At 33.4% G+C, this 15,291-nt stretch overlaps 1 protein-coding gene across 4 annotated transcripts in view; it reads right to left on the bottom strand.

Annotated features, from left to right (window-relative positions):
* The window catches only part of LOC106871647 (transmembrane protein 65), a 144,673-nt gene that overhangs the window by 35,492 nt on the left and 93,890 nt on the right, over window positions 1-15,291 (bottom strand). For all 4 annotated transcript variants that reach the window (XR_008266171.1, XR_001409685.2, XM_014918219.2 and 1 more), the window contains exon 3: window positions 640-707. Coding sequence is in view for 2 of the 4 variants with exons in the window: in XM_014918219.2 (XP_014773705.1) it covers window positions 640-707 (68 nt within the window). In the remaining 2 variants the exon portion in view is untranslated. The remainder of the gene's footprint in view (window positions 1-639; window positions 708-15,291) is intronic.

The following is a 15,291-nucleotide window of genomic DNA, read 5'->3' as shown; positions in this document are numbered from 1 at the left end:
CCTGGAAATAGAGGTAACTCGAATGTGGAATCTAAAAACAGAAACAATTCCTATCATAGTAGGTGCCTTAGGTATAATAAAAAAATATTCAGACAAATACATAACAAAAACACCAGGACTTACAAATATATTAACATACAGAAAATTGCACTACTGGGCACTGCACACATCCTACGCAAAACACTTTCAATACAGTAACCATAAGAGCATCACAGCAAACCACAGCACATACCCAAGGCACACAGAGCTGCGCACGGTAGTGAAGTGAAAGCACGTTATAAAAATAAAACTACTGAACAATAATAATAATAATACTGAACTTATAAAATAGTCAACTGAAAACAATGTTGGAAATATTCGTATGTTTATAATACAACAATATTCCAACTAATTCAATAAAAATGATTCTGAAACTAGAAAGTATATTTTTTTTTTACTTTATTTCTTCACATTTCATTGTGTAAATATTGAGATATTATACATAACATTTTGATTTATGATGTAAAACAACTTGTTCTTACAAGGCTTGCTTCGTATAAGAATCATTGAAGGCAATATTGAAAGAAAGAAAAATATTTGCAGCAAACTGGAATAGAGGTAACAAAATGCTGCTTTCAAAGCATCATCCATAGTACTCACCGCAACTATCATTAAAACATTGTCCAAGAATCCAAAGCCAACAAATGGAAGAGCATTGTGTATAAATACTGAAAATATAAATGGAATAGAATATCAAATTTTACACATCTTTAAACTGATTCGCTCAACAAAATATAATAGTTTCATTAATTGTTAGAAAATGAACAGACATGGCTGTGCGGTAAGAAGTTTGCTTCCCAACCACGTTTCCAGATTCAGTCCCACAGCATGGTAGCTCTGGCAAGTGTCATCTATTATAGCCCTGGGCCAACCAAAGCCTTGTGAGTGGATTTGGTAGATGGAAATTGAAAGGAATCTGTATATGTGTATGTTTATTTGTGGCTGTTTAAGTATATTTTAACAGGCAAAAATAGAGGTATGTTGCCTATAAACAAAACAGTGTTTATGAGAAACATCAGCTGATTCTAGGAAAATAAAATATGGTAACAGCTATTGAAACCATTAATTACTTACTTACAGATATTAAGCAACTACCATAGCAAATGTCTAAAAGTTATGTTGTTATTACTGGCTTGTATTAACATTAAGCATTTTTCTCTAATATATTCATTGCTTGTTCAGAATCTAACATCAAAAAAATTATTTATATGACACATAAAAACAGTACAAACAACAAATTATGCCAGCATATTTACTCCTCAATCCTTTGCACATACCATTCAAGATCCTCTCCCTCTCTTTTACAATGTCACATTCTGACATTTTCATTCTCTCTATTTCGCTCTTTCTCATCTGTTAGTTCTTGCTCTCATCTTTTATCAGTGGTTTCATTTCAGTTCGTTTTATACTCTATGTATCTCTCACACACATCTCTTGCTCCTTGCTTCTTCTGTTTTCCTCTCTCATACATACATACATACACATTATATATATATATATATATATATATATATATCAACATATTCCAGTTAAAACTGCCCATCAGTTTTTTTATTATTTTTGTCATTTTTATTTATAGCATCAAAACTGAAATTAAAAACGCAGTATGCCAGATAAGAAGAACCAAGCAAATGCTCCATCATAGTCTTAGTTGTAATGATTAAAGACTAAAGAACAAACCCAATAAATACTATTAAAAATTTAGAAAATAATAAAGTAGACAAGTTGCAAAAAACAAGTTTAGGAGGAAAATAATGTTGCATTGGTTTGACTTTTACCATATTTTCAGGAATGTACACAAAATATTGTAGGTAAGGTATATTAACCATCTCAGCCAGAAAGAATAGTACAAAGACTAAATTAATGTGAAATGTCTAAACCAGGAATAAAAATCCACATCACAAATATGGTTTTCTAGGAACTTACCACAACTCTAAAACATAAATACCAAGTAAATAATATAGCAGCACAATGAAGAAAAGAAATGCTACTATAGAGTTCTGGCCAATCCATTAGGCTGTATTTTGTAATCGATCATGCACCATCACTGAATACTCACTCTCAGAAGATAGAAAATAAAAAGTCTACACATCTTATAGTACATAAAAATCATATGGCAAGCACCAATCATGACAGCATCTCTGCATTTCCTTCACCTGTTTTGTTTTGTTTTTTTATGTATTTTGTTGTTTTTTTTACTGCCATGTGCTTCTTTGTTTCTCAATTATCCATCATGCCTCTAATTCATCCCCTTTCTTACTACCTACATTTGGCACACATATGCATGCATTCATTTATGATAAAGGAGCACAGTTTATATCAATTGTTCTTTTTGGTCTTTTTTTTCATTTGTATTTCTAAGTATACACTTATTTAACAAGTATAAGAAATTCAAAAAGTACATACAATTTAACAAGTTTCCCAGATTATCAGTGGTACATATTGCATCAATCCCAAAATAAGTAAGTTTAAATCAAACTGCTTTTAAAAAGAAATTGGAACCAATGGTCAATGGTTGGTGCATAACTATTGATCCCCCAAACTATTTAGAACTGTGACTCTCAATTGAGGTCCATATGTCCCTTGCGGGTCCCTATAAGGTTTTTTGTTAAAATTTATGATCAATAAATTGTTTATATTTCAACTGCAAAACATCAAGTATTTTAACAATTTTTGAAATACAATTCCTAATGATATTTAATAATAAAAATACAATAGGATTTTTTAAACTTCAAATGACAATAAAAAATGGTTTAGAACTACTGATTTAAAAGAAATAATTTTATAACAAAACAAAATGATAATAATCCTTTCTTAGTGGAGGCACAAGGTCTCAAATTTGGTGGGAGGGAGACTAGTAAATTTTATCGACCCCAGTGTTTCACTGGTACTGAATTTATCGACCTCAGAAGGATGAAAGCAAAGTTGACCTCGGTGGAATTTGAACTCAGAAAGTAAAGACAGATGAAATACCACTACGCATTTTGCCCAGCAGGCTAACAATTGTTTGGCTTGCTGCCAAACAAAATAATAATAATATACTGTGCTAACATAAAGACTAAATGCACCTTGTATATTGCTCAGCTAGTCAGCCTCCAGTACTGTATTTACTACATTCACATACATTATATGTGAGTGTCTATATATTATATATATTATGCAATATATATAGTAGGAATGTGGGAAACTTAAAGTAATTGTAAATGAAGTAAAAATGCAACTGGAAAAATGAACTGAATATTCTTAATGAAGGTTTTAAAACAACAAAGAAAAAAATTGTAACAGGCATTTTCAACATTGAAAGGTACAACAATGATCTTTAACAGTTTCATTCATTAGATATACTCCAATGTCAATGTGCTAGAAGGAATTCAGTCGGTGTAGCAATCAAATTTATTGTTTCCTAAAAGATTTGTTGACACATTTGCATAAAAATGTTGTAATTTTGTATGCTTCATGTCTTATATTTGTTTTGTTGCATTCTAGCAGTTATGTGTATATGCATCTACACACACTCACAATGTAATATATATACAGACTGATACACTTATGTAAATGGAAACACTGCATAATTGTCAGTTCTTCTGAAAGACATCTATGTAATTTATTTTTAGCAATCAAATAACTGATGAAAAAATAAAAATTATTCTTTCATAAGCTAGCAAGAATTCAGGCAAAGTGTTTTGAGTCATAATAAAAATCAACAATAGGTTAATTGAAGTGTAATAGAGGTAAGTTTCTGGATATTAGGACTAGTATTAAATCCATTATTATGAGGTTTCTTAGAAATTCACTAGAGAAGTTTTTTTGCTTTTCTTTATAACAGCATACAGCTTTGTGTATTCTCTCTTAGTTAACCTTATTTACATTTATAATATTAAATGTACATAGATGGAGGAGTAACTCCTCTATAGAATCCCTTTAAATACATTAAGAAATCAGAGTTCAATTAGTCTGTATGTTATGGAACATTGCTCTGACTATAAATCTATAATCTTTCCAGCACTGTATGATTTGGGGGAAATCTGCATTCACTGACTACAAAAAGAACATTGCACTAGATTATGATTTATTTCCCTTGACCCAGTTTTCAAATTCCACTATCATCATTACCATTTTTCTCCCTCTCTATTTGTCTAAAACCCTTGATGTGCATATTCCAATCTCAAGCTCTATTTCACTATGTGAGGGAGAGTGTAAATTAACTCATTAGCATTTAAACTGGCCATATCCAACCAAAATATTCTACCTGTTTTATTTTTGAACCAATTAGATTAGGTCTAGCACACCTACCTACAATGTCATTATAAAACTAGAACAATCACATCATTGAAATCTCAAAGCTACAAGATAATCCATGAGTCATTCAAAACAATGTGAATAAATAGGCATTATATTTGACAGAGTAATCTGAAAGGCAAAGGGTTAAATAGAGACTGCAGAAGGAAGAAAATCAGTTTGATGCCACACACATTTTGTCACCATCAGACCATTTCTCTCTTCCTCCTCTCTCTCTATTTTTATTCTACTATGCCAGAGAGAGGGAGAAAGAGAGTAGAGAGAGGGGTAGAGAGAGGAGTAGAGAGAGGAGTAGAGAGAGACTGATGTAACTGCACCATGTCAACTTCCTGTCTTTCTACATTGCTTCTCTTCACCAACAGAAGGAAATTTGGTTGTTATTTCTAAAGTAAATGTTATACAAATCATCCCAGTGATATGGTCTTGTGAGTATTTCTTCAGAAATTTCTAAATACAAAGCAGACATTCATACACTCAGTTCACACATACACACACACATGTAAGATATGAATGGGTTTAAGGATGAAGAACAAAATGGAGTAGTTAAGAACATCATAAAACCTTATTGACTTGAATGATACCAACAGTAATTTATTCTGTAAACATTCTTATTTTCTTAACAAGAAGTCATAAGATCCTGAAGTTTTCATGTCTGAATTTGTATGGCATAGATTAGTTAAGTACAACCACTACTCTTGCATGGAGAAACCATCTATCTTTGTATCTTCTTGAGGGAACACATCAGTTCAGTTCTGCAAGCTGATAAAGTACTTGTCAATGCTTATCAGCAGTTATAACTCTAAGCTGTAACATCTTACAATGTCTATACACACTGAAGATAATCTACATTTTTCAGAATATAGTGTGATGAGGCAAGTTACTAAACCTCAAAGAATCCCCCATATATCTCGTTGAACTATATTCTACACATGTCTTCTCTCTCTCTCTGTATTTTTGCTTTTTGGTTCTCTCTCCATGTTTTCCCTCTCAAAGAGTGTAGGCTCAAAACATCAAAAACTTCTTTATTCTTCTCAAGTGTCAAACTAATACACCTGCTTGCTGTTCCCTCACCTGTCTGTCTTTTGCTTTCTGTAAATTTGAACTATATATATATATATATATATACTGGATAAATCTGAAGGTGGACAAGTTTTATGCGTTCTTAACAGAATATACCATAACTATATACACACACACACACACACACACATATATATATACACATATACATTCATGAATAACACACACATACATAAACATGCCACAGGCTGGATAGACTTTTTGAGGCAGGGATTTATGGCTAGACATCTTTCCTATTGTCAAACTTTTGCTCACTTTACATATACACAGAAGGTGCCAAGTAAGTGAAAACAAAATACAAGAGCACTCTGAGAGTGCAAACCTCCACCAAAGCAACACCAACGTCCTCAATGATTAGCCGGAGATGATTTTTAAAATGAGAATATCTGAAACAAACTCGACTGCTCTCACAAACGAGAATAATAAAAATGAACCTGACAGATCTCAAAAATCAAGTAAAAAAATTTGGAAAAATAATCCAGAATCTTTGTCTGGTACCAGATCAATCCCAAAATCTAACCAGTTCCTGCCAGTCATGAAGCCAAACATCCCTGAAAGTTTCATCTGAATCCATCCAATGGTTCTTGAGATATCTTGTCCATGGACAAATAAACACGATTGAAAACAATACCTCCACCTTTGCTAAAGTGGAGGTAATTAAGAACAGATACCAAACACAAAACAAAATATTTCCAGAAAACGACTTACATGTTTTAACAACCCCAGCCTTACTCTGAACCTAACTAGCAAAGATCACAATACTCCCAGAAATATGGTATACATATTTAACTAGATACATCACACTGTATATATGGTTTTTTGAACTAGGAGCAATACTTTTCGTAGGGATGTTACCAGTTTCTTTCCAAGAGGGTTCATCTACCACTGACTTCCACTTAGCCCTAAACTTTAACCTATAGTTCAATGAACAGTCTGCATGCAGCAGTGCACCTCTCCTAGGTAATGGTATTGGGAGGCCACCAAAACCAGGTTGATGGTAGCAATTAAGTTTTAAATATAAGGTAGAATTGTTTTAAAAGCTTGTTACCCTACATATTTGAAGGAAACTCAACCATCAGGGGTCAATTTTAACAGGTAGCAGGGTTATACCCAACAGCTGGGTATAACATATACATTTCCCTGGCCCTTCCCACTACATCCTTGGGAACCTTCGTTCACTCTCTTGTCAGTGATATAGGAAGTGAGAGCTGAGAAAGTGTGGATGATCAATCCACCCTCACTATAATCTGAGTCCAGTGCAAACTTCTTGGAAAAACAAACAGGTGATGGAACTTTCACTGCAGTGGTAAGTATATCAAATGCATATGCAAAAATAAATCCCATCACTTCTATAGTTTCTTAATTGATGGAGGCACATGGGAGATTTGATGTGAGCAAGAACGGTTGATTCCCAGGCCACCTACATGACTGCAGATGTATGGTTACCAATAGATTTTGTGAATGAACACATAGGTTTGATTGCTTCATATGTCTTTAACTCCACCACAAAGAAACAAACAGGCTGTGAAAATCCTGAATTATAGATCAAGTTGCTAATTTCATTCACAATGACAAGCACAATAATTTCTTCACTAGTATTTTAAACACCTTGTCAGACAAAACCATTTGCAAATCTATTCTAAAATATTTTCACTATCAATCATATTTGTCTCATATCTAATTAATTCTTTTACAATGTTTAGTTTCTACAAATCCTTTTAATGTAATTTGCAAAAGATATATATTTGTTACTTGAAGATAGTGAATAGCATTTTTGATAACAAGACAGCTTTATTTTATTAAAAAAATATATATTTTAGTCTCGATTGCCACACTAACTACCAGCTTCACTTGTTTTGTTACATCATTAGCCTCACTCACCATATTAAACCCTTAACCTCACTTGGTATGCTATTCCAATCTCAATAACCATAGTTACTTGCACATTACAAATTCATCTCAATACCAGGCTTAAAAGATAGGAATGCAATTAAGTGTTGGGTTGAAATAGAAAATGAGCCTATTTGTAAAGATCTAAAATTTAATATTTAATTTACATTACCATTAGATAGTCAGTGAAGCAATAATAGATAATTAGCAAAAGCAAGAGTTCTGAATAATTTGTGGTTTTCTTGATTATCAACTGTTATTTTGATTATTATATATAAATTGTTTTAGATTTCTTTATTGAGAAAGATTTTGAATAATTTGAATTACAAATAACTGCCAATAGAGATTTCAGATGTTAAACTACATATACACACTGACATGTCCACACATATTGCAACATTTTCTTGTATCTTGGGAGGGTCATTATGCCACAAATAAACACAGAGTTATAGAGTAGATCTGGAGTAGAGAGGGCACGTCATTAATAAGGTCACAAATGGCAATGAAAGATCTCTGGTAAATGTAGCTAACCAAACAAACAATCAGCTAATTAACTAATTGACTAATAAAAGTGAAACAGAATCAGTGCATGTGTTTATTCTTGACATAATGCTCCTCCAAAGTTATAACAAATTTTGTTTCAACAAACACATTCACATCAAGAACCTTGCAAACCAAATGCAAAAGTGAAATATTGGTTTCAAATTTTGGCACAAGGTCAGCAATTTTGGGGGAGGGGTAATTTGGTTACATTGACCCCAGTACTAATGATTCTGCTAGCTTGTGACCTTAAATACAAAAAATGAAATTTTCCAACATAAATTATTTAAAACACTCAAACACTCACGCATCAATACAAAGGAACATATGAAAATAATTCCAGCCAATATCTTTCCAACATTGACCCTATCAACCATTTACTACAAACCACAAGTCCTATCTCTCTGTGTGCGACACATTTTCTGTTTAATTCATATATACAATCCATATATACAATCCAGCTTCTTTCTGAAATGTGATATCTTTGCATATTCACAATCTACTCTCAACAAGTCACCTCACTTGCTTCAATGCTGGTAACAACTGGTTCCAATTATTCTGGCTCCAGTAACTTCTTTGGCATCATTTCTACACACAATTTTTCTAACAACTAGCAATCCTCACACATTGGCCACTGCCACAGATGAATACAGTTTGCTATTCTGAATGGTCTAAATCAACATCTTTATCTACTCCCAGCACTTGCCAACACTTCAACTCTCAGCAAAGAAGCTCCTGATGGGTGAGGGGCATTTGATCTGCTAAAAAATAGCAGTCTCTCAACTCTCAAATCACATCAACCTTTTAGAACTGGAAGGACACATTGGATAATGTATTCTTAGATGCACTGTGTATGTAGAAAAGACAGGACAGTCATACCTAGAATGCATTTGATTATAGGTATGCTTGTTCAGGAGTGACCTAGGGCTGAACAACTTTGACATTTTTTTTTGTCACCTCCAGGTCTAATAAACTCTGCTACCTACAAATGATTTGTTCAAGAAATGATTCGATTAAGAAATGGTTCATTTAATCTTATTAATAATTCCCTTCCTTACAAACTCTAGAAATTCAACTCTGCTAACTTGTCACAACTCCACTAATTCTATGATAACTACATTTGGTAACAAACGTGAGCTGGCATTCACAAGAAATGTGTGGGTGAAGATGGAAACCATTCTTGAAATAATAAATGAGTTAAAATGATTAAAGCAGGATATGGAAAGTGACGAGAAGAGAAACAAGGTATGTAGCTGGTTATTTTGGAGTAGTAGAAGCCATTTTAATAGCAATATGAAAGCTAGAGAGAAGAATCAGCATCTGTGCACTAGTGGTTGTAGAGTATTGGTGAGATACAAGTAGGCTGGATACTAACTTGTGCAAGACAGTTCATAATGTCAAATAATTTAGCTTCCACTAAAGTGAGATTGCATGCATGAACCAAGAGGAATTATGTATATTGAAAATGATGATTTAGAGAGAGGAGAGGTGATTTAGGTGCTCCCAATGCAGACTGAGACAGTTAAAAGAAGTAGTGGTTGGAGGTCTTTGAGAAGTGGAAGAGACAACAGATGAGCAAAGATTTAAATGAGTGGCAGACTATGGCACTTTATTGTGACACCAGCACCTGAAATCATGTTTTACTGGTCTGAAAGTCTTTCTTTGCCTTGCGCTTGTCATTTGCAATTCAGAGTAACAGAGTTGAGCTGTCTTTGCAATAGTATCTATGTTAGTTTTAAGATAGTTCTTCGATGCTTGATCATGAAGTAAAGAGAGTCCTTGGATTCTATATTTTGGCTTAAAAGAAGAGAAGGTATTTATAGTGAGGGAATAGAAAATAAATGAAACAATGGAGACAGAGGGAGAAATGAACCATTCAACCATTCATCAAAATGGCCCTGTAAACAACACAACTGATAATAGAGCCACATGTTTCACTTCCACCTATTTTGCACAAACAAAACTCCTCCCCAAATTTCTTTCTCCATCTATTTGTTCCACTGCCAGATACATACAATTGCCAAATGTGGAAACTTTTAATCACCTCAACCAGCAAACTGAACTGTCTTTAGTGTTCTTTTCATTACATTCAAACAATGCACTTCTATCTTTGCCAAACTCTTAATCCTTCTCTAAATGGATATATTCCAATTTACACAATCATTTCAAAATGTCTCGTTCTCAAGAAACATAACTTCTGACAATGCGAACTCATTTCCAACCTGTTACCACCTCCAAACTTCCTTCTTTATCACTAGCATGGTTCCTATAGAAACAGATCTGCTAAAAACATGCTCTTCAGCAAAAGTAAAAATATTACAACTCCTGATGTAAGCAAAACTGCTTCTGACATGCAAAGTTTCTAATGAAGGTGCCCACTCATAGGCCAGAACCTATCAAGCTACTTTGTCACAATCCATCAGTATGCGTACTGACAGAACTGAGTCCCATTTTATCAACTCAGTTGCATCAGAGTTTAGTTATATCTCTCACCCACTTCCTTTTGTATAACAATGTTCTACTGTTGCATCAAATTAGACTCCTTAAATTTCCACCTACTTATGTCCTATATGTAATCAATCCAGACTCAAACTGCTTTCATGAAAACAAAACTCAAAAATATTCTCCCATGTAAATATGACAACAGACTTCTTCAGCAGCCCAGTGATACAAATGCTACACTTATCAGAGGAATAGTCCTGCACTACACCTCCCAAAACATAAACAACAGACAACTAAACTTCAAGTGATTACAAATAACTAATCTCTTAATCTGTATCCCTTGTGGTATTCTTATTTATTTAACATTATTAAAACTGCATCTTGTCTCAAGGATTACATATTCTATTCAGGGCCAGAAAATTCTTTAGCTGTGATCAGTTTCAAGCTCTAAAAATCCTCGGATATGATCTACATTTCAGTACTGATTGACTAAAAAAGACTTAGATGGAAAAAGCTTCACACACACACGTGTGCACGCACATCTACAAACACAAGCTTAAAAGAAATACCTTCCTGCTTTTTCTGCTACAACTACAATGACTTCTAACTGTGCCAGTTGCCTACATCTTCACCTTACACACTTGATCCACACAATACTTATCTCAACTGTATATCACACTTTGGATCCTGGTAAAACTCTTTACAACGAAACTACTACCCTGGTCTATAGCTTACTAGGATTTCTCCTCTGCCTGCCTTGGTTCTTGTAGTTGTTTATCCCTCAGATCATCCCTATGAATAAAAACATTCCAACCATGACCATCTTACTTTATCTAAGGTCTCCTTCATTTAAAATGGTAAGTATAGTTTGAGAGAGATTTAACAGTTATTTCTAACAGGCTGAGACTGCTTATTGCCCAGGTTTTACTTAAAAAAGTTCCAACAGAAATCATCTTCCCAAAAGTCTGTGGGGAAACTAATAAATTCATGGACACTGTCCCCTTAATTAAACAGCATGTATTCACAAAAGAAAAAAAAATAGGGAAATAAACTAAAAATTAACAATATGAAGAGAAATACGACATTTCAAATTATCTCATTAACTTTTTTAATACTAACCCAACTGAGACTGCCCTTGGATTTCATGAAACAAACTTTCCGTTTTAAAGTGATCTAATTTAAATTTTCCCATCAGATGTTAATTTATGTTCCAAACACCATAGCTATTTTACTAAAATCTTCATTATATTCAAAATTAATTGAAACAAAGGCAATGTATCTCAACAGAAATGTGATAACAAAAGAATTAATAAAAACTTTATATGAAACATGTTGTAAGGAGCTTATATTTTTGCATTAATGAAATCAGATATTGTTTTGCTGATAAACATAACTCTCTTGAGAGTAAGTCATTCAGGAATTTTGTTTATCATTCAAATGAAATGCATCTTGTTAAGACAGCTGAAAATGTGAATGGACAAGTAGTCAGTTCAATAGCGTACTGTTTTCTACATTATGGCAGAAAGCTAAAGAGTGGATAGATGCTCAAATTGCTGGGTGCCATATGAAACCAGTGAAAAACTAAAAGTGTCACCTGTTGAATGAGAAACCATTACATATTTAATGGTATAAGAATCAGTACATGTCATGTATAACATGGCATGCAGTAATGGATTAAAATGTTTTTAGCTCAGGTGAAAAGAGGCAATTGTATCAGGGTAAACATAGTACCAGCCAATTTATCTGTTTTCATCAACAGACAAGTAAACATTTGATATCATTCTCTCTTGTCTTAGAATCAATGACTCGTGTAAACTATATTGTGGCAGTATATCAGTATATCTGAAGGTGAAAATATTTTATTTGCTGTTTAAAATTTCACAAATGAGGAAACTTTACCAGTAGATTTCACTTTCATTTTTTTTTTAAATTAAAATACTAATATTAATTCGTAAGAGACCACTTCAAAAATGGGACTTTTGCTCATTGGCCAGAGCTCCAGTCATATCAACAAGCTCATCAATTATTCGGTGATGGTCTTCCAAGATAATTCATGAATTTTCATGATGTTTTCATTAATTTGAGAGGTCAACAGTTGCCCTGAATGAGGTTGGTCTTCAAGTGACAAGTGACCACTCCTAAAATGTGAAAACCACTCATAAACTTGCGTTTTGTTCATAGCAGCATCCTTGTAAGCTATATGAAGCAGAACTGTTTTGGCTGCCATTTTCCCCAGCAGAAAACAGAATTTCATGAAAGCACACTGTCGTTTCATTTCAACCAATGCAAAAATTGACAAACAGAGAAGCACTGCAGAACAAAAACACACCACATGACACTACAACTCCAGGCAGCAATGCTAATCAGCAGACTGATGCCCGAGAGTCACATCAAGTGACTTCTTGCAGTGGAAGCCTGAACTACAACAGGCTTGTCCCACAGAGAACGTTTCCGGTTACTTATGGCTACCCCCTTGTATATCCCTGTTATGAAAATATACTTTAATTCTCCTTCAGTTCCTCATATGCACTCTTCATTGCCCCTTCATTCAAATTAATAATTTGAAAATGTTTATCACTATAATGGTTAATCTTAATACTGGATTAAACACTACTGGTTCTACACACAATAACAGAGATGAATTGTGCAAAAATTAACATAGCTGAAAGATTGAAATAATAGTATTTCCTTCAGAAATGATTGGTTTTATTCTGAATTGGTTTTCTAAATATTTCTTGTTGGATTGTGAAAACATTAATATAACAAATTATCACCTGCATTCTCTTTGTAATTTGATTAAACAGCATAGAATTTATTATTCACATCATCTTGTTTCCAAACTTAACATTTTCTCTTTTGTTATAAACCTTATGATTTTTTGGTTAATCAGATCATACCATATTAATATTGATTCATATTGGTTTCTACAAGAGAACTTATTAGATTATTCATTGTTCAATAACATTATATGCATATACAATGGATAAGGTTAGAAAACTTGATAACGTTCATAATTAATGCTGGAACTAGTTACAGTGAAGGAGTCTGTTTAACATTTCTATTATCCATACATGTTTGATTTATTTTAGTCTTAAGATTATCAAAAACACATGTAGGAATATTATTTTCAATTATTTAAAGTGATTTCCCTGATTAACAATTTGTTTTTGCATATGAGAAGAAGGAGCAGTACCCATGTTTTGTAGGCTATCTCAGATTTCTGGGAAGGTGACATTCAGTTGGAACTTCTATACAGAAAGTCTGGCTAGGAAGTTTCTATGCAGTCACTCACCTGCAAGAAATACTCAGACCTCTCTCAAACCACATCTACCATCTTTAGTAAAAGTGACCTTAGATAATGTAGTCTTTGAGATACAAAAGCACACAGTCATTGCTAGAATGCCTTCAGACATAGGGCTAACCTGGTTGAATAAAAAACAACGTAGGCATTACCAAATGAAGCATTCATTCCACTATTCTGACCTAACAGGAAAGTTATGCTATGAGAAATAATGAACATTTGAAAGAGAATATATTACCACAGCAGTTGTTTTTCACTTGGGTGAAATAATGAAGTTGCAACTAAAACTAGTTTGTAATAGCTTATTTGTTAACTAGAGAAGAAAAGCAATTTATTGATAAATTAAATCTTGCAACAGCTGAAGAAGTATGCTCAGAAAAAATATATCTATTTAAGAATATTAGTCTTTCAGTAAAAACAGTAACACAGACAAATCAAAGACATATTAGGAAAGAATGTTCCATGCCAATTAAACAATAAAGCATAAGATTTCCAGTGGTTTTCTCTGGCTCTTATTCAATTAAAAGACATCTGACAATTTTATGTTGCCATATAAGTGCAGGCATGGCTTCCTAATTACATTGCTTCCTAATTACATGGGTTCCAGTCCCATTGCATAGCACTGGAAAGTGTCTTATACTATAGCCCTAGGCTAACCAAAACCCTGTGAATGGATTTGGTAGATAGAAACTGAAAGGAGCCAAAGCAGTGTTCCAGCATGGCTACAGTCAAATGACTGAAACAAGTAAAAGAATAATATAAATATATATATATATATATATATATACATATATGGAGGGAGGTACTGTCTCCTTGTCTTGTCATCACATGATAGTTGTAAGCAAGTTTCGCCATCATACAAGCAGCTTCCTTCATTTCCAATCTTCTGTGAAAACATGTCTGGTCATGGGGAAATATTACCTTACTTCAAAATGGATGACGGTTAGTGACAGGGAGTGTATAGAAAATTCACCTCATCAAATTCCATACGATCCACACAAGCATGGAAAGTGCACGTTGAAAGAATGATGATTGTTCATTTAGAGAAACAAAGCTAATTTTTTATGGAAAAACTAGCTTCAGCAATCAGTTTGCATGGCAATGCACATGCACTTATGATGACAGTTCCAGTGAGGTGGAGAAGTGCAAACATTGATAAATACAATCTCATTTGGAAACATCAGAAGTGTAATACAACTAATAGAAGCAAAAACATTTGTGATGTAGGCAAAGTTTTCATTAAACAAATCTACAATTCTTACAACAGCACAGGTGGTATAAAACCTATAGTTTCACAGCATTCGTCTTCAACAAACATTTAGCGTAAAGTATTTAGATCTGTGATGTGTGAAAGAACAAGTCATGTCACAAATTTTATTTGATTGCATACACTCAATCATTCAAACATTTGTGGAAGAAATAGAAACTGAATATAGTAATTTGCTCCAGCACACTGTTATAAGATGACTTAGTGGCAGTAAATTAATCACAAGATTCTTTAAACTTTGGATGGATATTGACGTTTTGTGAATGAGAGAAATCATGCTCAGCCATTTCTTGTAAAGAGTAAGTGAATGTGAAAATCAACATTCTAAGCTGACTGAATGGTGCATCTTAATAAATTCAATCTTAGATTTAGGTGACAAGGCATTTCTGAGTTTATAGGCAAACATTACTTTGCAGTGAAAGATAATCAATAT

Source organism: Octopus bimaculoides, chromosome 19, assembly GCF_001194135.2.
Source record: "Octopus bimaculoides isolate UCB-OBI-ISO-001 chromosome 19, ASM119413v2, whole genome shotgun sequence".
Classification (NCBI taxonomy): Eukaryota; Metazoa; Mollusca; class Cephalopoda; order Octopoda; family Octopodidae; genus Octopus; species Octopus bimaculoides.
The sequence above is the reverse complement of the archived record's forward strand: the minus strand, read 5'-3'. Positions and strand labels throughout refer to the sequence as shown.